The sequence below is a fragment of the Medicago truncatula genome, chromosome 4, assembly GCF_003473485.1.
Source record: "Medicago truncatula cultivar Jemalong A17 chromosome 4, MtrunA17r5.0-ANR, whole genome shotgun sequence".
Classification (NCBI taxonomy): Eukaryota; Viridiplantae; Streptophyta; class Magnoliopsida; order Fabales; family Fabaceae; genus Medicago; species Medicago truncatula.
The window spans coordinates 26,259,366-26,285,385 of record NC_053045.1 but is presented as its reverse complement, the minus strand read 5'-3'; the positions used below and the strand labels follow the sequence as shown (position 1 = coordinate 26,285,385).

Sequence of the window (26,020 nt, the reverse complement as noted above, 5' to 3'; positions counted from 1 at the left end):
AACACAAGGTTCGTTCATGCCCTCACTATTTTGTCCTTAAAAGGCTTCAAAATGGTAGTTTCAACATATTCAAGAAACTTTGGATGATCCTTACAAGCATCTTGGAATTCCACTAGATTACCTGCATATAACTCTTGAGTAGGAGATTCAACCAATTTTTCTCATGCATCAAATATGGTATCAACTAACTTACTATGACTCTCCTCGTCGACAATCTTCTTTTGCCCATCCACCACAACAACATTTTGCTTAACTTTGCAATCAGTGATGATTCTTGATCTAACATTTTTGCCAACATGAAAATAACAAAGTATTGCACTACTATCGGGGAGAACATTTGTTACGACCTTCATCATACTCGGGTCACTGTCAGTCACTACCATCTTAGGCATATCACTATTTGGTTCAAGAAGTTTAAGCAACATTTGCAATGCCCAAGTAAAGTTATCCTCCTTCTCCGACGTCATAAATGCAAAACCAACCGAATATGTCAAATGGGTTAAGGTGACTCCAACTATTTCAAACAATGGCATTCTATACAAAATGGTTTTGTACGTGAAATCCATTATCAAAACAGTCGGAAAAGTGTTAAACAACTTTACCGATGTTGGATGAGTCCAAAATATGTCTTGAATGGTTTGACTTTCCGGCTTTTCTCTTACGTAATGAACATATTCATTCTTTTCCAACTTTGAGATTAGATATTGCATTTCTGTCAAGTCACCCTTTTTACCTTTTTGAATTTGTGATGTTCATTGTAGACTTGCTTGATATTTGTGATGGACTCTTTCCTTTTCTTCTTCAAATTAATCAAAATATTTTTTGGTTTCACCGAAGAATCGGTCAAGTCATGTACAATCTTCTTGTCGTCCTCCATTAATCTTCCGGCAAGAAGGTGCCCTGCTACATACCGCACCATCTCATGGTTGTGAACACCATTAAGAATAGCCAATTTCCAAGCATTGTTTTCCCTCACGACATATCCACGCACCTTGAACAAACACCCACATTTTCTTGATCTCGTTGCTTCATGCTTCACTTTTGTCTTCGGTAGTTTGAGCTCGCCACTCCGTTCATAGACCAACTCCAACATAGCATTTCTTCCCTCACAAGATTTTCTAATGATAACCGTAAATCCATCCATATTTGCTTGTCACCGGACCCAACCGAGCAATTCCTCTTAATCTTTCCATGTATCTCGTGTCGAAAAGAAATGAGTTGTGTCCACTTCGTTGTCACAAAGTTTACACACGTCGGAATTGACGCTTGAAGCCTCTACTTTAACGAAAGTTTCAACCTTCACGTAAGCTTCGACATTAATGATAGCTTCAACCTTAACGGAATCGACAACACTAAGTTTTCGATCACTCTGATCATCATCCGCATTATCAACCGTATCTATAAATAAACAACATACAATTTGTAAACTAATTAATAAACATGTATCTAATATCATATAATAACATAAACAAACAAAAAAAAAAAAAAGGAAAAAAAATTAAAAAAAAAAAAAAAATTGGGCAATAGCACTGCCATTTGAAAATACCAGCGGCAGTTAACAACCGCTCACACGCAACGGGTGTTAACTGCCGCTACAGCTCGTGACAGTACAAAAAAAAAAAACCAGAAAAATCAATCAAATGTAATGGATTTTAACGTTGTAATACATGTTCTTTGATGCATATTGTGTGTAGAAACGTCCTAGCAATCGATCAGCAATGATTTAGAAGCAAGATTTTGACACAAAATTTTGAAATGGGATTTTTTTAGGTATGGTGATGATGAGGTAAGGTGATGAGTGAATAGGAGAGGTAGGGGTTTTCTCGTTTTGGGGGGAAAAAAGCAACGGCTGTTAACAACCGCCGAGTCCCAGCGGTAGTTAACAACCGCCGAGTCCCAGCGGCAGTTAACTGTCGGCGATTTTTCCAACGGTAGTTAACTACCGCTGGGGGCTTTTTAATAAATTACTTGTGTCAATAAGAAGTATTCCATGTCCAAAAAGCAATTTTTGCTTTCCATTATTTATAACAGTTCATGAGTCTCCAGTTTGAATACATCAAGAGATGGGACACAACTATGAAATACCCTTCTACGAGTTCGGATATGCTCCATTTAGGCTAAGTTCCATTTACTCCATTTAAAGTTTGGATGCAAGACATGTGGCAAAAAAATATCCAACGGTTGATATTTTAAATTAAAAAAAAAATTTGTTTAATAGAAATACATAATAACAACAATGAAATAATATTTGTTTAATAGAAAGGAGAAAACTTAGGTACATAATAAGAGATGGGACCCAACTATGAAATACCCTTTTATTGTTTTTTAATTTAAAATCTCAACTGTTGGATATTTTTTTGCCACATGTCTTGCATCCAAACCCTAAATGGAACTTAGCCTAAATGGAACATACCCGAACTCCGCTTCTACAAAGATGTTATTACAACATTATTTGAAAAAAAAATTAAAATCTATATTCTATATGGCTATTATGCACGACAACTCTGATAAGCATGCATGAGGCAACTACAATTTTATCATGTATAACTAAGTCGAGCGAGGATGTCTCAGATTACATCATAAAAATACATAAAGAACTTACAACAACAATAAAGGAACTTAATTCAGTCCCCCAAGCTCTTTGCTGCACAAGGAAAAATACATAAAAATACATAATATTTTATCAAAATTCACATTTCTGTGTCGGAATATGTTGATTCACACAATTAATTGTACATTGCTTGATTGAGAATAACACAACAACACCTATGATACAGGGACCCCCAAGAAAGATTTCTCATATATCTCACCATCACAAAAAGAAAAGAAAAGAAAAAAAATATTATAACCCCGTTGTCCTTGTGATTTTGTAAAAGAATGATAACATGGGGTGATGAGTAAAAAATATATAAAAAACAATGACAAAAATAGCCAACACTAACAATCCATGATACAGAACCATGATCTTGATTTTGTACCAATGGCTCATTTACAATGGGTGGGTGGAAACCCAACTGCATCTTCTAGCTTTGTATGAGTAGTGTACGGTGTACCTACCAGCAGGTACCGACCTTGCTTCTTGAACGTATATCTTCTAAAGGGTTGCTGAGTGACTTGTGAGAACCAGCACTGTGAAAGTCTTCAAGCTTTCCACAGTATTAAAGATCAGAAAGCTCGCATTCCCATGGTAAATGGCATCATGCTATGTACATAACACCGAAATTCAGGTGATAGCACAACCACAACCTCATTGCATAAACATTAAGGGCATTCTTAATTATCACTATATCCAAGCCAGCGAGCCACGGTCATTTGCGACAGGAGGACGACCTCTAGTTGGCGTTGGTGGTCTGTTAGCATTCAATTCCTGTAATTAACACCCCAAAAAAAATTATTTATAATAAATAAAGTGCAGAGAGAAAGTCCAATCCTAGTATTTTGCAATAGATCAGTTCGAAATTTACTTAGATGTGCATGTGTATATTTGAATTTTGACAGGTGCAATTTTAAGCAGCACTAAGAGGGTGCCAACTGCAAACCATTTTATAAAAAATATTTGACAGAATACCTGCATCCAGGTATCTTCAATATGACGTTCTGGCGAAGTTTCTGGTGAAAGTGCAGGTGGTAATGGATGAATCAGTTTAGGAACCACCACAAGATCCCTTCCCAAAACTAATATCGCCCCAGCATTATTTGCAGTACCTATTCCCACACATGCCAAAATTTAATAGGGAAAATAATTTGAGGGAAGTGCAATGCACAAAATACAAGACGTGAACAAATACCGCAATAGTTTGTAGCTGAGAAAAGGGTGATTAAATGTCCCTGAGCAAAACGCTCAAAGCCATCCATCACGCATTCATGTGCACGAACAATCAGCTGAAGATCATTGTTATTGCAAAATTCCATTACACGGTCAGGCTGCAACAGCAAATAACATTTAGATATCAGAAGGGCATAATACCATTACAATATACACAAGTTTAACCTCTTATATAGCACAAATTTAATATTCAAAAAAGTACAATCAATAATATATGACAAGGCGCCTGTAACTAACGACAAAAATTACATCCGTCATAAAAGGGAATCTTAAAATTAGAGGAAATATCAAATGCTGGCAATGACAGTAGCATCAGTAAATGAGAAGGGAATATATGAGTCATAAATGTAGTGCAACTCTTTGAATCTACAATACGTTAGACTTTGGGTTGACCCAAGTGGCCCGGTAGCAAGAGACCCAATAGCAAGTGGTCCAATTGGATAGGCTCTCATACCATCTTAAAATTTGGGTTGGGCCTAACTCAACCCTACAAAACCGGCTTGTAGAGTGAGGGGTGCCACCCACTTATACACTTGTTTTCAGACCTTATCTCATCCAATGTAAGACTGATAACAACTACAAATAGATGGAAATAATCAGCATTGTTTCCTTTCGTACTTCATGTCTTTATACATAGTATCGGTGGATAACATTGGTGAAAAAATGATCATCATTTGATATGTGTGTACAGCTAGGCATTAACAATTTGTTTTAATAGCTCGAGTGTATTATTTTCTTTTTTCTGTTTTTAGCACACAGACTCTGAGGAGATTATGGCTCCTGAATTTTAGGATTAGATTGATGCTCAGACCCAGTTTATCTTCTATTTATTCACCCTATTTTTTTGGTCTTAACCCAAGGAAAGGGGCCTTGGTAATCATGAGTTCGGTCAGTAGGTAAGAAAAGTTTGTCCAAAAACTGTTCCAGTCAGGATTCTATTTATGTAATCAGTTGTAAATAAATGTAAATCATTTTTCCAAAACAAGCACGGCTTCAAATATAATTGTCTAACAGATGTGCCTTAAGATTGCAAACGATTTAGGACATAAATATTGTACAATTGATCTCCAAGTCTCAAACGATGCTTCAAAACTCAGTACACAAATCAATCAATATAATTTCTAGAATGAAGAAAAAATCAGTACATGAGCATTCTAAGTTCATCAAATTCAATCAAATAAATTGTATTAATCAGTATCAAAGTACTTACCATCATATGTAATATCTATTCATATCATTATCCAGGCAAAATGCAACTAATTAATAAAATAATCATTTTGCAAAATAAGTAAGTAAAAATCACTCACCCCAAAAGTAACTAACCCTGGACCTCTAGCATTCGGTCGCAGCCCTTCCACGCTGTCATTCTCTGTAGGATCAGACCTATAGAACCGTTCCATGCTGTCATTCTTCAAAAGGTCGTGAAAATAAATTATCATCAAGAGCTTAGAAATGCACTAACCATAAAAGATCCATCAGCACAATTGATCCTGCTTCCATTGTAATAGGACGCTGAATATTCTCGATTTGTTCCAAGTGATTTATTGACCGGCCAATACCCCCATGCATGCAAATAATTTTTTTCTCAATTAGAGCTGCAAGAGGAAGCCAATTAAACAGACGGTTTATCCGATGCCATGTCCAAATTCCATCTCTCTCACCCTGAGCAGAAAATCACAATGTTGCTTCATTACCCAAAAAATGTTTTTCTATGTATAAAATGTTTTCCCATGTATGAAATTCCTTACCATCCTCTCAATGCACTCAATTCGAAAACCAAAAAGGGCATTAATATCTGCAGCTTCATGGTTTCCACGTATTAAATGAATATTGTTTGGATACTCAACCTGCAAATTTCACATAATCATACATAAACCTGACACCATCAAGCTTGATAAGCAATACAAAGAAACAGCCTATAAATCCACAGTACCTTCAAAGCAAGCAGAAGACTTATAGTTTCCAGGCTGTGTTGGCCCCTATCAACATAATCTCCTAGGAATAGATAATCGATATATCTGATTGTCATTAACACAAAATTAGCAAGAGAAAAAATTGGATGCCTACATTGTTATCATTATGCTTATTTACATGCTAATGCTAACTATCAGGCAAGAAAAATTTGGCATCATTATTTTATTCTAACTATCGACTATCAGATGAGCAGATGAATTTTTTTTCGTTTTTATGCACTAAATCTCGCAATATATCATTGTTACAGATTACAATGCAATCCGATGCAGACTGTCACAGAAATCCCAATCAAAGCACAATGTAAACAAAAAAAAACTACAAAAGCACAATGTAATCCCAAAAAACTATCATAGTATTCCATAATGGGAATGCATGCAATGCATATTGGTGATGGCAAGTAAAACCTGATAGTCGATAGTTAGATTGGTGATGGCAAGTGGTAACAAACTAAGTGGCACAAATAATTAAATAATGCAGGTTGTCGTTTTGACATCTTGATACACTAATAAGCATGCTTAGACATATTACTAAACAACCTATTGGCCTTTTAAGCTACAAAATAGACAAGAAATGCACTCCACTAATGGCCCAAAGTAACTATCCAGTACTTATATAAAACCATCCATGGGAACTAAGGAACTTACGCTATATCACCGGCAGTTGATGGTGAACCATACTCATCAAAGAGACGCATGAGATCCCCAAACTGCCCATGTAAATCACCAAATATTTTAATTGGTGCCCTAAGCTGTATAACAGTTGGTTCGCTGGAAAATATCCTCTCTGCACTATCACAAAGATCTGCAATTTCATTGCAATCCAAGAAAAACTGCCGTCGAACTGGTGGTTTCCAGCCACGAGGCTTTAAGAGGTGTGCTATGACCTACGTAGAAGGTTAAGAAACTTAATTAGAAACAAGCTGAGCATAAAATGAAGCCAAGCTTGATGAGTTCAATAAAATAAGTATGAGAAGTGATTCAACAAAATAGGTATGAAAAACTCAACATCGGACCAGATTCAGTACAACACTCAGATTATACCCATCGTCAGAAAGATGTGATGTAGTAGAACGACAACAAAAGGAAGGTTAATGAACATAACTTATTAGATGTTCTGCACCTGATCCATTGCTGAACCATTAAAGGAAATGTCGGCATTAAATAATTTGTGTTGTTTAAAACCAATCAGAATAATGCATCTGATCCATTGCTGAACTATTAAATGAAATGTATATAACTTTCCTAATAGAAATTAATTTTGATCACCCAATCATGTGTTTTCATATTATTTAATTGAGTTTGACCATGATAAACACTATTAGAGGCTGAAATATTTAATGAAATGACAGTACAGAAATCACAAGTCCAAAATGTTATAGCCAATTGAAAACATTTTCCACCGTCACAATTATATGCACCCTCTGCACTCAGTAGTAAGTTAGTTATTAGAGACAAATATACCTTCTTTGGGACACTATTGATAGACATCTGCCGATCTAATAACTTTCTAGCAGCAGTTGCACTTTCTGGAGTCCCATAACTGACCCGTCTGCCTTCATTTTCAAACTGATCAATTGAAAGCTGCCTAACCATGCCACCTAATGCTCCACCAGTCTCTGCGGCAATAACCACCTGAGAAACATTCCAGACAAAACTGTACTTGAATATATCATGAAAACTTGACAATATATATTTTCCTTAGTAATCAAAATTTACTACTCACAGCTCTGTGATGCAGCCTGACTCCACCAGAATTCGGGCCTCCAGGTTCAGGCTTAATCATGGAAGATATTTGTTTCCCACTAGGGGTAGCCTCAGCCCCACGGTCCCGATCAGGTGATTCAACTCCTCCATTCTCTTGCCGTGCCTTCGCAGCAGCCAGTGTGGCACTGATAGCTTCAGCTTCTGCAGCAGATGCTTCAACCAGATACTCAACTCCTTTGCTGGTTCTCCTGTTCAAAGTTTTTCACATAAATGATGGAGCCAGAGAGGAAAAATTTTAATATTTCCCCTAATGAGATAATAAAAACTAGGGCAAACTGTACTTCCCTCAGCCGATAGATATTTAAATGACACTACTCTCTCCTCTAATTTCAAAAATCACAGTTCCATCCCATCAAAGATTAAATGTCAAAAGAAAACCTCTTTGGAGCATTTTTATTTCTCTGTCTTTCAGTAAAATTTTGCACTCCTATTGTCAAGTTTATAGAAGATAAAAGAAAATTTTGCGTGAAGTTCCAAAGCAAATTACTAGAGGGAGTTTTCATTTGTCATTTCATAATTTAAATTACTAAAATCAATGATAAAGTTTTCACAATTAGTTGCTAATTACACTTGTAATTGCAAAAATGGAAAAATCTATTGGGGGTTTATTGCATTAAATGTTCTAAAGGGTAGTGCATTTCATCTTACAACTAGGGAAAGGATTATAATTAAAAACATAATATGACGTATAATTTAAGTATCTCTCTCTAGTGGTAGAGTGTAATTACCGTAAAACCTATCATACCTAGACCCCTGAAGCAAGGCATTTTCAGTGCTGATATCAGTATACATGTCACCATTTACAGGGGGGGCAACTGGATTTCCCAAAACGACTGCACCATCAGCAGCCGCGTCGGACATTGGTTGTCCTGTCCTATCATCAACAAATCCATATCGTCCTGGTACTCTTCCCATTTGTACATCAGACGCAGCTGCTGCCGCAGCAGCATGTGAAGCAGCACTTGTTGTTTCCGCAGCAGCAAGATCTTCAGCAACAAGCAGGTCATCCAGCAAGATTCCTGTAGCAAAAACACAATATTATGACCAGTCATGCTCATAAAATAAAAAGTTAGAACTCACCATAAGATAAAATTGTGGAATACGAAAGAAAACATTTAAGCTTGCAAGATGAAAAGGGATTGATGATGCGACATGCTCAAGAACAGTCCAAATGTGTTAATGAAATCATCTCTCATAAATGTTCACTCATGTTATAGCCTATGCGAATGGTAAACCTAGTTGAATAGTAATACATGATGTTTCTCTTAACAGTCTAGATATGCTCTTCAAACTCTATTTTTCCAAAGTTTTCTATATCCCAACTCTTCTTTTAGCATCATTTATGAGTTGTTCATATTCTGATATAGGACAATAAAATTATCTACCTTCTGCTTCAAATCCAAACAAATATCCACAGAAACGAATTCAAACAAAATATGTATAAGAAGCATGTAAACCGAAGACAGCAACAAAAACCACCACCAAATCTTATATCATATCATGAATCATTTCCCAATAATAGACCATTTAAATCTAAATGAATACCAAAAGGGGCAAACTAACTAAATTGTCATTAGACAGCAGGCTGGCCTAACGAATTGCAATGATCAAACTACCACAAAACAGGAAATAGATTCCATTAAGATGAATGTACAAAAAATTAGATTTATCACTTACCACCACGTAAACCACCATAAATAAAAATTAGGTCACCAACAGCAGCAGCTGCATGCCTGCAACGCCGGACCAACTCGACTGAGGCATCTCCACCAGCTGCATCAGCACTGTATCTACCCGTTCTTGGAGTAGTAACAACAGATTTTGTATCACACCAAACACCAGCAGCAGTGTCCAACACTACAATGGAAACAATAAACGTAAAAATAAGCTTCTAAAGATAGCATCAATTGGCACAAGAATAAATCTTGCCTTCCCATAAAAATTAAGTACACAAAATTACCATTGGTAAACTATAACTAAACGTTACAGCAGCAACTAGGCACCAGCAAGCTACCCTACAAACAGTAGCTACAGTAATAATGAAACTCCGAAAGTATTTGTTATTATTACTTAAACAGAGTCATCCAGGTTTCCACAAGTATGTTCTCGTTCTATATTTTCACACTTTTGAAAATAAGTCACACCTTTGAAAATATGAAAATTACATGTGCACACTAAACAAGAGTGGAAGAAGAAGGAAGATTGAGAGAGCAAAGACAAAAAAAACAATAACTAGTTTGTTATATTTGCAATCAAGGTCAAACATGGCCAAAGAAAAAAGTACCAGTCAAAAGAACAAACAAATTTTAAGCAATACCACAATCAATTACCTGCAACACTCGACGAATCTTCTACCATCCGTCCTCCACCAAGAGCCCCGCCAGACACATGGAGCCGTGCATTAACAAACACCTAGAATCATCAAACAAGTAAATTATGATCATTAGAATATATAACTAATTAAAAAATAAATAAAACGAACTGTATCTCACCGCTGCATGCTGATATCTTGAAGATGGTGAGACACCAGGTGCAATTGCCCATTCCCAACGACCATCTCTATGCTTAGCAAGTCCATATGCACTAGCAAGTGGCTGTATTTAAAATTTGGGGAGAAGGGCATGGGGGAATCAATATAAGTCCAAATATTAGAAGTAAATAATATAGAAGAGTAACATAAAAATATCTATCAGTTTAACAAAATTACATGAAGCCCCCCAGTAATGTTTGTTTAAAGAAAATGCAGAATGACAAATTGATAGGAAATAAAGAGTTAACTCATGTCAATGCCTTCTGATCAATCCAATTTTCATAAAGAGTCAACTGTTTTGTTCCATGCCAGGTAACCATGTTTTTGTTTGTTTTAATTTTTTCGACTCTTGAGAATACCTTGTTCTCACCCCCAGTGTCCTTACTTCATAAAACATAAAATAATCATGACTATACATTTCAACTCATGTCAATGCCTTCTGATCAATCCAATTTTCATAAAGAATCAACTGTTCTGTTGCATGCCAGTTAACCATGTTTTTGTTTGTTTTAATTTTTTCTACTCTTGAGAATACCTTGTTCTCACCCCTAGTGTCCTTACTTCATAAAGCTTAAATATAGAAAACCGAAAAACACGGACCTATCTAGTGTGTGAGACTAGACAACTTGAGCAAACTATCATATGCTGCATGTTTAGCTTCAGAGTAAAAATATAATTAACTCTTTACTTCAACAAATAGACAAATATAAAGTGTAATTAACTCTGGCTGGATCACTATGCACACAAGCCATTGACTAAAGGATAAAGAGAAAGTGATATCAAGTATTGATGACAAATCCAGATTATATTGTGATTAAAAGATTGCATGGTGAATCAAATCAACAGAATAAGAAAATGAAAATTTCTGAGCAGATGGATAACTCACAACGCTACTGGCATCCCTCCCTCCACAAAGCAGAAGAAGCCCGTCAGAGCGTGCACTTGCAGTTGCATACCTACCCATAAGAAAATGAAAAAAGAGCAACTCAACCTCGCATTATAAAAAAAAATCCAACCAAAACGTGATAGCCGACAAAAAACAAATAGAAAAAGTTTTGATAGTAATTTGATGACATCAACCATGGTTCATAAAGTATTATATTTTGCTAAATAAAAAAAACATAGCAACCATGAGGTTACTTTATTCCGGAAACAAACATCAATGCTGATTAGCGATTTAACGAAAATGTGTCAAGATTGATCAAATAATAAGAAATAAATTACAAAAGGAAAAAGGTCATCTAAAGTCCGCTTCTCTCCAATATGAGCAAGTAAAAGTGTATATATACTCTTAGATCATTTATTTAGTGGGTTAAAATCACAATACACTTTATTAAACTAAAAGTGGATATGCATCAGACACCATTCTTGTTCATGTTAGAGACAACTTCAATTTAGAGGAGCCTTTTTTCTATTACAGAATGATAGTATCCACAACTTCACACTTCTGCTTCCAAAAATTTCAACATTATATGTCAAACTTCAATTCACAGGGCCCTACTCAAGATTTGCAATGTTATTATTAACACACATGAAGGCATGCATAAAGGTGATCCTGCTCTGATATCAATAAGCTCCCAAACTGAAGAAAGAATAAAGCAATGACTAACCAATAGACCAGACGAGCAAGAACATACAAGGCAATAGTAAACAACGGGTTGTTAGTCCAAGCCTTATCACATCCAGTGTGGGACTCTTAACACACCCCTCATGCCCATGACAGGACATCTGGAGTGTGACCCGAGTGGTACGATAGCGGAAACCTGATAGCAGGTTGCCCAACAGATTTAGGATAGGCTTTAATACCATCTTAGAATTTGGCTTAGGCCTAACTCAAGCCTTACCAAACCGGCTTGTAAGGTGAGGATTACCCCCACTTATAAACTTATGTTCAAGCCTTATCTCATCCAATGTTGGCCTCTTAACACCATGCTTGACATAGCTGAACAAGTGGAAGTATAGAAAACTCAGTTTGCACTGATTTTGTATACATCAAATCAAATTTCTATATTGAAAAGGAGAGAAATAGTACATTAAGAACAAATTCAAGATTATATTGATCCTAAACATGAAAATAGTTTTAAAACTAGGTGCAACCGTCTCATTGACATCCGAAGTCACAATATAAAACCAAGCGAAACAAACAAAAACATCAGTCCAAAGACACATCAATCTAACAAACAAACATATCTACATGATCTAACAAACTGGAAACAAGGGGCTAATTTCTACTGAACCTAGTTTATGACTTTCCTTACACAACCTAGTTCAAGACATCGAGGCTTTTAAATCAAAACGAAACAAGAAAAACTGCCCTCAGAATGTATCTCGAGACATTATAAAGCTATGGAATAGGAAAAAAGCTATAAACATATAGCATATAAAACTGATATAAATGAAGTCAAAATATTAGTCAAGAAAAGGTAGAATTCATGAACTCAGTACATGCATGGAGGCGGGCCCTCTCCTTCTGGCTCCAATTTGCGCCATTCATAAGGCTTGGCAGCTGTGTCTAAGGCCCATACATCAGCCAAAGGTCTCTTTCCTGTTAAGTGGTGGTAAAACAAATGTAACATGCAATAAATTTACAAAAAAAAAAAAAACAAACAACCGAGTTTAATATGTAAAAGCATTTGGGTGGCTACCATCATTGCCTCCAATTGCCATGAGATACCTCTGCCCCACCAAAGCCATAACATGTCCATAGCGTGGCCCTGGTCCGGGCCCAGGAACACCAACTCTACATAAAATCCAGAACAGAGTCAGATAAATGCAATTACAAATGGAGTGGAGATAGGGAACTAATCTAACCTATGCCATCTTGGCCGTTGCTGTGTAAGATCAAGAACGTGAAGGTCCTCCGCCGACAATCCAGCAGGACCAATGCCACCCTGTTTTACATGCAGTATTCCACTCAGAATTAAGCTAATAATTTAAGGAAAGGAAACATATTAACCAATACTAATTAAACATAAGAGATAACCACTCAACACTACCTGGATAACTACCATCGTTCCCACTGCAGTAGCAACATGTGCAGCCCTTGGGGTTGGAGGCTCTCCAAAGGGAGTTATCCTGCATCAAAACCTCCTCGTAAGCACTAAATCAATACACATAAGGGCATACAAGCAGTATTTAAGCAAGGCTGGGAAATATAATCTAGTTCTATGCTTACCTAGACCATTTATTTGTCAAGACATCATAGCAGTGGACGTCAGCTGTCGCACCAGCTAAACCTGCAGGCCAAATGTAAATATGCCAATCATGATAAAATTTAAGCATAGACACTTATCTTTTCAATCAATATCAGTTCTTATTTAAGGGAAAAACGTATAAAATCTAGACAATTCATTATTCAACATGTACTAACCCTCACAAGGTGAAAGAATATGATGCCAAATTCCCAATAAATTAGGAAACTTTAAGGCAATGTTTGGATTATAGTCTCTTGCAGAGAGATTTTTTATGAAATGTCATTTAACAAAAACATGTGTTTGGTTATAAAAATGAGTTCACTGTAATGTGATATATGTATGCATAATTTTTTGCAAATGTATGTTAGATAAAATGAAATATTTGAATGACATTAATCAAAGTTCTTTTGAATATGTAATTACCAAAAAGAGTATAGTTTTATAATGTACTCCTTAATATTATATTTCATATCACTGTCAAATAAATTATAATCTGCACAAATAATAATAATAATAATAGTTGTTATAATTATAATAATAATAATAGAATGATGATAATAATAATAATAGGTTTCGTTAATAAGAATATTTAATTAATAACAAAAGCAAATAAATATAAAGAAATATCTAATACAATCATGGTAAGAGTACAAAATAGAATAACATGCTAATGCATATGCTCCAACTTAAAAAGTAGAATAACAAATTAACAAGAAAAATACATAGAGAAAAGTCTAATATAATTTCAATTAAAAATACATAGAGAAAAGTCTAATATAATTTCACATTTAAATGCATAACTAATTAGATTGCAAAACTAGCCAGTAAAAAAAAGTTAGATTGCATATACCAAAGGTAAAATTATCATTTTTGTGGTGAATTTCATGCATTTTTTAACAGAACCTGGTGTATGAAATTATTGTTCTTAAAACATTTTCTCATTTAAAAAAAAATCAGAATAGCTTTTAATTTGTAATTCTCCTTTTCATGGTTTTTAAACGTAAGTATTACAATTAGTAACAAAGTAATGAAATCAAGCAATTCAGATCTTAGTCATCCAATCACGCACTGCATAGTATCGATAATAATATAATAATGTACAGTTCGGTTTTTTTTTTAAGATGTACAGTTCGTTTTTAAATAGGTAGATAAATAAATGAGGTGAGGACAAAACTCGGTTTTGTCAACGGACATTGAAGGGCATCCAAACAAAACCTGAAAAAGACATCGAGGGGCTTCGAACTGGAAACCCAGCAGGCAGTAAATGAGGGCAAGTACATTACATGGAAACAGGAATTATATTGCTTCCCTGGGATTTTGGTACTTTGTTAGGATATAGAATATTATATATTAGAATTTAGTGTAGTTAAAGCAGTTAGAGAGTTAGTTAACGTTTAATTTAGTTAGTTAGTTAGTTAGGCTGTTGTTTTTGTACTGTTTATTGATGTATTTTCTGATTAGTTATTTTCTATGGATCCTTAACCCTTTCACTTTGTAACTGGAGGTCAAGAATATAAACCTCATTCCCTTAGAAAAGGATCTTTAGCATATTTTAGTTTTGATAGGTTTTATAACTAGTGTAGGAGAACTTGCTCTCTTGTTATTTCCTATTTCTTAATCAAAAGTGTTCTTTCTTTGGAATCCAATTTTGTGTTCCTAACAATTGGTCCGACCTGCCAGATCTTCGAGAAATGTCAGTGTTCTTGGAGATGGAGACTGCACAAATGGTGAAATTACCAATTTTTACATCGACAGATCCAATTGAGTGGATTGCAAGGGTTGGAAAAAATTTAGGAGCAAGAAATTCAGGGGTTCGATAAAGTGCAGTGAACGTTCATGAGGTATGATGCTTGGATGCTGTTTTGGTTTCGTTCTTGGTATCAAGAAAACCCAGATCCAACCTGGGAATCTTTTTCCACTGGTCTGAGCAGTAGATTTGGAGGGCAAAACAGCAGTTGTAAGGCAAAAGGAGACAAAGCCTACAAACAAATTCTCGATGAAATGGTAAAACAAGAAGATAAGTGGAAGCACGAAGATGACGAGACCTGTTCATGGTCTCAAAAGATTCTGGCCAGCCTTGTGTCTTCGTCAGAACAGTCAAATCAAGAATCGTGTGTGGCAACAAAAAAGATTCAAGCACCTCCGCTAAGATCATTGGACGCCGATCATCTTGAGGCGTGCCCTACAAATACCAAAACCGCTAACATTGATCAAGTCGCCACCTCCACCAAACCACCAGATGGTGGTACTCGCATGATGATTATTGTGGTTCTGAAGGAGGAGTCAAAGAGGGAATATGGTGTTGTCTTCACCTTCAAAGTCATGGTCTCAGTAAAAGGGTCATGATTTGAAGTATGGACAATCCACCGCTGCCACCGGAACATCCAGATTCAAGTTCAGCCACAAAAGGAATTAGATCACCGGCAACAAGAGAAGAAATAGAAGAAAAGATGAGGTTGGTGGGGAGGCACTTTGGAAAATCGAAAAGAAGAGACTTCCACCTTGGTGCTAATATGGGTTTCAAGCAAACCAGATGGACTGCAAAATTTGGGGAGCACCATCTAACTCTAAAATTGATCCATATGCCACACTCAGAATCACCAGACAGCGGTAATAGCACAGTAACTGTCATGACTCTGAAGGAAGAAGCAATCACGGAGTGCAGCGCCGTTCTAGTCATTGATGGTCGAAATTTAGAAAAATGAAGATTGGAGGAAAGTTGTAGCACCATTGTTTGCAAAGTGAGCGAGGAGTCATAAACTATGGCAAAGCCATGGTGTACAAGCAAGCTGGTCCAGCATTCACTGCCAAAACCACCATATGCAGATTGGACAGCGATAAACGTTGGAGGGCTGGACGAAAAGGCAAAGGCAGAGGGTTGATGAGTTACTTTCAGATTGGGTTGCCTCACATGGGAAGGAGCGAGATGCTAGTCGGACAGTGGACCAACTTGTTGCCCAAAAGAATCAGACCCAAGTTATATGCAATCATCATAGGTATCATGGATAGGGGCTATTTAAAGCTGCTGTTCAAAGGATGTAAGGGTTATTTACTCATTGGTTTTGTGAGATCCAGGTGGCAACATAAAAAAAATTAACAACAATCAAGCCTTATCCCACTAAGTGGGGTCAGCTAAATGAATCAAACAACGCCATAGTGCTCTATTAAAAACCATGTCTTTCTACAACTCATTTATCTCTATATCTTTCCTGATAGTTTCTCTTAAAGTTTTTCTACAGACACCCCTACCTCTAATGATCTGACTCCTCTCCATCTGATCTACTCTCCTATCTACATAATCCACAGGTCTTCTCTCTACGTGCCCAAACCACATGAGTCTAGTTTCTACCGTCTTTTCTACTATAGGTGCTACCCCAACTCCGTCTCTAATGTCGTCATTTCTAATTTTATCCCATCTAGTCTTACCACACATCCAACGCAACATCCTCATTTCTGCTACGCTTACTTTATGTTCGTGTCTTGAGGAGGGCTGTATTGTTGGGATATAGAATATATTTTGTTTAGGGAGGGATATAGAATAATATATAAGCAGCTAGGGAGTAAGTTAGGTTTAAGTTAGTTGATTAGTTAGTTAGGTTTATATTTTTGTACTGTTTATTGTTGTATTTTCTGTTTGAGGTTAGTTATTATGGATCCTTATCCCTTTCACTTTGTAACTCAAGGTATAATTATAAACCTTCTTCCCTAAAAAGGATCTTTGGCAAATCTTGCTTTTGATTGGTTTTATATCCAGTGTAGCAGAACGTGCTCTCTTGTTATTTCCTACTTTTTAATAAAAAGGGTTCCTTCTTTGGAACGCAATCATTGGGTTCCTAACACACTTGTAGCCTGATAATAAATGAGAAACCTAATAATATTCTAAATCTGGTTTTTTGTTATTCTTCGACCGGTGAAGTATACTAAATACTAAATAATTGAGATTATTACAAGATAAAAACTATCACCCCACAAACAGCAACAACCAACCATCAAACATGTGAAACCAACCCATTTTGTGCAATAGTTAGGGAGAATTTACTATTGACACTACTTCTTTATGTAATTTATGAAAAACTAGACATTTGGGTATTCAAAAAACATACAAATAAGCAAATACTGCAAACATCATCAATCCTAAAAAGACAAATCACCGTTACTTTTCTAAAATTCGAAGTTTTATGAAGTGCAAGTAATATTTCCTCAATACATGACAATCAGCATTTCAAAAAATATATTTAGCAATGTACATTTCATATATGACATATCAAACATCCAAGGAAGTCAATGGGAGAATAGAAAAGAAATATCTTCAGACGCACAAAACAATACATAGTCTACAGCAAATGGAATTAGGGTTCCACTGGCTGAATCAGGCTATGGGGCCAGAAAATTTATCTTAAACCTCCGGAAATCCGGAGGAAAGGTGCCCTAGTGATCCGGAGTTTGGTCGGGAGATAAGTAAAGTCTTGCCAAGGATTATTTTCAAGCCATAATTTGAATTTGGGTTCTCCCCACAATTCGTCTTTAACTGAAGCTGGAAATGATAATTAAATAGAATCGGACACTCAAATATGCATAGAGGGAATGCGGGAGTAATTGAGTAAATAAAATTAAGTTGATCGGAATGAAATAAAACAGAATCAAGAGTAAATGAAAACAATGGAAAGAACTACTACCAATGCTTTGGGCACACTAGACTGAAGCAAAGATAGTCAAAACAATGATGTATTCCCAACCGTATATTTTTGCCACTTCCTATCCTATTCTCTGCAAAAGGGGGCAGAGAGCCGTGCCAATGGAAATGTTTTTAAAAAGTAGTTTTATGAAGTTCCAATTTTACTCACCAATTGAATAAAGGGAGCAAAGTTATAAAACTGCAAATGATAAAAATTGTATACATTTTCAACATATTCTAGTATTGCATAATTGCAATATGACTCAATTTGAATATAAAAGTAAAATGGTTTATGATTTAATACAATCTAAAAGTACGTTGAACAATAAATTTGAAATCAAAAATCATGTTTGGAGGCATCACCTCCAAACCTCCGCTTCAAGTTCGAACTTATTTTGTAGGCAAAAGTAATTCTCTCAGACATATCAAAATCAATTTCATGTGTCTACAACCACTTTACCTCTCACAAAAGTAAATTCAAACATGTAGTTAGTTGTTCATAAAGACCAAAAACCAAATAGATGCTACAAAATTGAATAATAGTTCAGGAAAACCATCCATCTGTCATTTCATTTATATGACCTAAAAGCGGCAACATAATTGAGACCTTTGCATCTACACATCCACAATAACTAGACGAAAAACAAAAGCCCACCTATAAAGCTAAATTTATCTCTGCTTTAAAAGACACCAATCAAGCATACAACACATCTAGCGTAGTTTCCAAATTCTGATCAAACTAAGTGTATGTTCGGTTCCAGTTTTAGAGGACCAAAATTAATTCTAGAGATGTAGAATTGATTTTTGAAATGTTTTGTTGCTCTCATATAGAATTGATTTTACCTCTGGAATTGAGTGAATGTTTGGATTTTAATTTAGGAGAGGGGTCAAAATTGATTCTAGAGGTTGTAGAATTGATTGTATCATGTTTGGATGGTTTAAAGTATAATTGATTTTGCTTGTAGAATTGATTCTACTTGAAGCAACAATATATAGTTTTTGGCTTCTACAATTGATCTTTGCCTTGGAATTATTGTTCAATTCACTTTTACCTAAATATATCCAAACATAAATCACTTTACATTCAACTCACTTTCAGCAGAATCAATTATACAAAATCAATTATCACCGCCACATAACCAAAACCAAACACACACTGAATCTAACTTGAAGTTAAAAATTGCAGCTTTTGATTCTATAATTGAATTCTGCAATCAAACTTACTGTACAACTCACTTTTACATCATTTTTGCATGAATGTATCTTTCACATGAATGTCTCCAAACATAAAATCACTTTATCTTCGACTCACTTTTGGCCAATTTCAAATTTGACAAAATCAATTCACTCAAAATCAATTTTTGTCACCGCAGAACCAAACAAACATTAAATACCAGTTCAAAAACACTCAGCAACTGCATCTATGTTACTAGCTATTCTAAGCAAACACTGAAAAACCACACATGAAAGTAAAATACTTACGTATGCCTGCATTTCCAGCAGAAGTAGGAGTCCCTGACGCCGCTGAATTCCCTTCAAGGGCAGTGGCACCACCGAACAAAATCAGCCTCGGACCAATATACCCCGGTGTACCTTCCTCTCCCACCGCCGGCACAGCCGTCAACGTATGACCACACCTCGGCCCCGGTCCATCTTCCTTCTTCTCCAAAATCGCATCCACAACTGTATAGCTCGGCGCGAGTCTTGGTCCAACAACCGAACTATGCTGCACCTGACCAGCCGCAGCACCTTGTTGCTGTGATTGTTGCTCCGCCGGAGATCCACCGGACGACGACGGCGACGGCGCCGGAATCGAATTCCCTCCTAACTGTTCTCCCTCTTCAATTTTCGCCACCTTTGAGTCGTTATCATTCTCCGACGCCATCGATGAGTCAACATCCATTGTTTAACCCTAAGATCGGAGCTAAAATTGTTGCGAAATTCGAAGTAACATTTCGATTCGGTTGAAGAAATTTTCAACACAAAGCAAAATTGAAAACCCTAACTCAGATCCTAAATTCTTCAATTCAGATAGAAGAAGAACAAAAAAAAAACACGAAAATCTTCTGAATTTTCGATTATGTTTTTCTCTTATACGCTTCTTCGTTCTCTTTGTAACGAACTCGAAGAATGAAATGAAATGAAGCTATGAACGAAACAAAACAAAACGGAACGGAGAAGAAAATCTCAAAGCACCTTCAGCAAAAAACAAAATCGATAATCAAATTATTTTTTTAATTTTTAATTAAGATTAAAGATAATTATTAAAAAAAAAAACTTGATTATTTTATCTGAGAGAAAAGAGGATTGGGTCTTTTTCTCTATTTTTTTCTGGCTTTTGAATTAGTTAAAATATATATAATTCATTTTTTTCTTGTTGGTGACCGGAATGTGCCGGTGGGGGATTGAACGGAAGAAAATGTGTCGGCGGAGGAAGGGAGGACCGGGTCGGAGAAACCGGAGGGACCGGCGTTTACCGGTGAATAGTTGTAAGGGAGGTTTGTTTAATACAACTGGGGGTGACAACTAAGCAAGGGGACCCACGATTTTGGTTTTTCTGTTCTTTATCGTGTGTTGTTGTAAATGGAATAGGTGTCCAAAGTACTATATTTGGATGACAAAAAATCTTGTTCGTTAGATATTGTTCGAGTTAAATGTATGTAAGAAAAGGATTGTAAGTACATTTTAGATAACTGCACTACTCGAGGGAGGACATTGATGTGCTACAATCTGAAAGAGCATTTTTAATGGGAGTTTTTTTTTTTTTGAAAGGAAGCATTTTTAATGGGAGTTGTATAGAAGTTTCTTAAAGATATATCCGCGTACCGTCTCAAATTATATATCATTTTAACAATTTTGTATATACTAAAAAATGTAATTTGTGTTGTATAGAAGAGTATTTTACAAAAAAAAAAAACTTCATTCGTGGTATGAAAAATTAAATGATTGAATTTTTAGTGTTTGATGAAATTAACGGCTGAACAAACTTATAAATTTGAAATAACATAAAAAAAATATATTATTGAATATTTAAGCTTTTTTCAATTAAGACTACCATATTAAAATTAAACGAAAAAAATGATATTATAAGTTCTAGGTTATATGATAGACGTCTTATATGATACTTGAATTAGCTTATCAAAAACCACTATAAGTTAATAAAACTATAAGCTTGTGGGTAAATGATTATTGTCAAATAGATTTTTTCTACTTGCGTGAGCTAAGTTATAAGTTCAAAAATGAGTCCAAATAAACCTAAATATTGTTTTGGTGTGTCATATAGGACTTTGAGGGAGTTAATTAAAATATTGTTATCCCTCTTTGAATCTTAGATCTAGATAAATTTTTTACTTGGTTGTTGTAGATGATGTACTCATACTCCATTGTTTAGTACCTTGCACCATGCATTTGTTTTTGATATTGTTTTCAACGTGCGTTTATAAAACTCTAAAGTGTCTAGCTTCTTGAATTCACAGTGATATTTGCATTAGAACGTGAAATTGAAAAGCAAAATGTGTATCGAATTTGAAGACCTGGAGGTAGTGTACGAGCTCTTGGTGCTTTGTTGAGTCGAAACCATGGTTCATCAAGTACAAAGGTTGGGTCTCACATTTTTACACTGATGTAATTATGTAAGTCTGAAGAAATATTTGATTGAAATTGAATACATTTTATTTTAAATGTGGATTCACGAATTCTAATATAGATGGTGATGGTGATGTTGTTACCCACAAAGTAATGTGAGCATATTTTGTAAGTTAAAATATGTTTAGCTTGTGATTGTAACCATTAATGTATTTGTTGATTTCATGATTGTGTTGTTTATATGGTTTTTTATAGCAAACACTTGATGAGATAAGACATGAGAATACTGGTAATGGTGATTGTGAATGGTGAAGGTGTTAATGTACGTGATGCTAAAGGACGACTTTCTACAGAAGTAGGGGATGCGAATCTTGGCAATTATGTGGTTGATAAGAATGCGTTAACGATGAAGATGTGGAATTTCAAGTAAGCGAATATGATGATAATGAGTCTGGTGATAGTGATAGTGATTATGTTATGGTGAGGAGTGTTTTGACAGAGATGCAAACAACAACGACACCAATGTTGACGATTTCGACGAAAATTCAAATAGTTTCAATGAATCAACATACAAAGATCAAAATCTAGACGAATCTTACTTAATTGATGATGTAGGCGATATTGTGAAGATGGATGTGTTTAACTTGAAAAATGAAGATGTTTCAAAGTTATAATTTGTTAATCTTGAAGTTGCGTACAAGTTTTACTCTTGGTTTGCAAAGATGAATGGTTTAGCCATCCACAAAGGTCAGGTTATTAGAAATAAGAATGGAGATGTTGTTCAGCAAACATTTATCTATAATCTAGAATGATTTAGGCAAGACAGAGGGTTAATATCCAAGCAACGTAAGTGTGGTTCAAAACACGAAACTAGGTGTCGTTATGGTGCAAAATTTTGCATGCCTATTGATATAAATTCGGGCAGTTGGTACATCATAATTTTTAGTTATGAGCACAATCATGATATGTTAAGAGAGAAGCATTACATGTTGTTGGCTGCACACAGGAAGCTAAAAAAGTCAAATAAGATTCAAATCAATAAATTTGGCAAATTTAAAGTAAAAAGTTACTCGAATGATTGGTGCATTTAGAAATGTTGTTGATAGGGTATGATAAGGTCAAGTTTTTGAAGAAAGATGTACATAATCAAATTCGAAGACACTATAGAAATGGTAATCAAATTATCATAATCAAATTTTATATTATTAAAAGATGTACATAATCGAATTCTTATCGTAATCATTAAAAACTTTTAAAGCTTACTCATCAATTTTATATTATTTAGTACTTCTCATATTCATTACCATACACTATAGAAATGGGACAAAATTATTCTAGTGCTAACATAACTAACATGTAACTTGTGTTTTACCCATTGAACCTTTTTCATGGGATCTCCAATCACAAATGTTGGGTTCTCATTACTTGTCGTTTTCTAGTGGCATAGTCTCATTTCCCTAAATTTTCTCCCAAGGGATTTTATATACGGATTCGCTAAATTCACAAATATTGACTAAGACGTTTCTAAGTCAATTAACCTCATATTTCATCAAGTTTATATAAATAAACTCGGATTACACAATAAACTAATACAAGGCGTTGCCTACTAAGCGACAACATGTTCATCAATAAAATAAATCTACTTATAAATTTATTCTCATTTGATTCATATCTATTTGACATCTTTGTATTATTTTAATACAAAGGTTTATCAATTTTGTAAACAATATCTCATATATTGTCAAACTAATTTTCATAATATACTTCATCAGGTCTACTTAGATAAATACTGAGCGACAACATCTTTACAAAGGGAAAATTAAATTCACGTGTGAATTTATCAAAAATGTCTACTTGAATAATTTTCAAGTGACAGCACCCCCACATTTAGTAAGATAAATGAGTTTTTATCTAGATCTTCTTAGATATTATCCAAATGACAATACCTCTACAATTAGGGACAATAAATTCACATAAATATTAATTTTAATTCAAACAAGTTTTATAAAATATCATTGTATTATCCTAGTATACATTACTTGTTCCACCATGCTAGATTTTCATGAGTTCAAAAACCATCACACTAAAATTTTAACTCATCAAATAAACAATACAATAGCTTTCCAATAAGTGGGAAACCTGTGCTCATATTGAAAATAAAGTCACTTCAATTTTCTTTAATCACAAAATTATGCACACTATGTCTAGAATTCATCTCAATAAATTCTATCAAGTTAGTAATAGTCATAAGAATTATCTCTAAATAATAATCACCAGAAACATATAAGCAAAAGATAAGGAAAAATAAGGAATGTTATGTATCAAAATACTAGTGTGGTGATAGTTCCTAATTTTAAGTAATAAAGGAATGATAACTCATACATAAAACCTTTGACCAAGTAAGCAAGTAATTAAACATGTGAAACATATTTTTGGTGGGCTAAATTTTAATTAACTTTTGAAATATAATAATAACAACTAAAATTACAACACTTTGTAGATCTTCGTCTTAAATATCCTTTAATGTTTGTTGCGCATAGGTTTGATACAAGTGGTAGGTTACAAAACTTATTATGGAGTGATAGTGAAAGTCAAAACTTATTATGGAGTGATGGGGAACATCAAAAGATTATGAAGTTTTCGGTGATATGCTTACTTTTACCTACAAGAAAAATAAGTACAAGTGTTCATTTGTTGTATTTTCTGGTGTTAGTCACCATAACCAAACAATCTATGAAGCCTGGATACGAGATACGATACGGATACGATATTGCACCGATACGAAAAAATTTCAAAAATCAAGATACGATACGGCTTAGATACGTTAATAAAAAAAATTTATATATATGTTCAATATAATTATACCATTTTTTTAATATGAAAATATATTAACAAACAACATAAATCAGTCATAGGCTTGCAGCACATCAACATAAATATAAATAATATTGACGATTAAGAGAGTGATTATTAGACAATTACATACACAATATAAACCAAAAAGAGCATCATCAGTGTTATACTATATTCAAAAGGAACATTGTTAGTGTTATACTATATCAATCTAAAAAAGAAACACTATATTCAAAAAAGAACACATCAGTACTCAAGAGTTAAGTTATTTTTGTTAACATTAATTGGGAAGTATCGGGGCAGATACTGGTGTAGGATAATGATTGGATACTCTCCTGATACGTATTGGGAAGTATCATATAATTATTTTTTTTTAAAATAAAATTTAATCTTCGGATACTCTTCTGATACATATCGGGAAGTATCGGGCAGGTATCGGTGTATGATACGCATGAGATACGGTACGTCGTCCATTTTGAAGTATCGGAGCTTCATAGCAAACAATTATTTTTGCTACTAGCGTAGTCTCTAATAAGGTTGAAGGGAGACATGTTTGGTGGTTGGAGTAGTTTTTGGTTGCAATGAATGCAAGATCCAATTTTTGTAATAACATACTGTAATTTAGCTACGAGGGACGCGATAAGCGAGTGTTTTTCAAAATTTACCATAGATTTTGTGTTTGGCATCTGCTTTGCATTGCAATGTCTAACATTGCTAATGCTTGGTGATCATGAAGTATGGATATTTGAAAAACTTTGGAATGAAATGATGATTAGGTTTGATCAAGAAGACAACAGTTAGATCTATAAGATGTTCAAGAGAAGGAATATGTGGGCAACAACTAACATTAGGGGAATTTTTTATGCAAAAAAGTTAACTATGTCTCAGTGTGAAGCATTCATAGCCACATGAGCGTGTTTGTACATTCAAATATGAATATGACTTATTTTGTTAAGCAGTTCCATATATGTGTAGAATATTTTCGCTTTAGAGAGGTTGAAGTTGATTTCCAATTAGAATATGGCCAGACAGTGTTGTAGACCAATCTAAGGTTGCTCGACAGGTCAGCTTCAAAAAAATTTACCAAAAAAATATTCATCTTGGCGTGTTCGGTCCTTAAAAAGGTTTTCCTAATATCACTATTAGATACTTAAGATATAGCGTCCTTTTCAATTTATTTCGTGACAAAGTATCGAGACGAATGATATGTTTGGCGTGTTTTGCATTGTCCATTCAACGATAAATTTAAATACTCTTGTATTATAATGGAATCTATCAAGATTATGTGTGAGCATATTGAGGCGATGTTGGTATATCTTGATATTGTTGATTTCTCGAAGTCTCTTTTGTTGAATCGTTTGTCACAATTTGCAAAAGAATCAAACCATGGAAATTATGAAGATGGTTCACACTATTGAGATTTACATTTGGTTGTGAGACGAGACCCACCAATTTAGTGTATCTTTGTAAGGAAGTTTCTAATCTGGCATATATAGATGTTGATGATTATAAAAATTATTTAAATTACTTGACTGAAGATGAGACACACCAATTTAGTGTATCTTTGTAAGGAAGTTTCTAATCTGGCATATATAGATGTTGATGATTATAAAAATTATT

The 26,020-nt window shown here is 34.8% G+C and overlaps 1 protein-coding gene across 1 annotated transcript; it reads right to left on the bottom strand.

Moving 5' to 3' along the window:
• Positions 1-2,542: 2,542 nt before the first annotated feature.
• LOC11443421 (serine/threonine-protein phosphatase BSL3) lies at positions 2,543-20,161 on the bottom strand. Its single transcript, XM_003605944.4, has 21 exons — positions 19,445-20,161; positions 13,269-13,329; positions 13,090-13,168; positions 12,905-12,984; positions 12,739-12,833; positions 12,539-12,638; positions 10,980-11,049; positions 10,056-10,157; positions 9,894-9,975; positions 9,241-9,420; positions 8,309-8,582; positions 7,523-7,751; positions 7,261-7,431; positions 6,445-6,683; positions 5,760-5,844; positions 5,575-5,673; positions 5,289-5,488; positions 5,134-5,209; positions 3,789-3,924; positions 3,569-3,705; positions 2,543-3,367 (listed from the first exon to the last, which is right to left on the bottom strand). The coding sequence occupies exons 1-21, from the start codon at positions 19,863-19,865 to the stop codon at positions 3,284-3,286; spliced, it is 3,000 nt and encodes a 999-aa protein (XP_003605992.2). The 5' UTR covers positions 19,866-20,161; the 3' UTR covers positions 2,543-3,283.
• Positions 20,162-26,020: the final 5,859 nt, after the last annotated feature.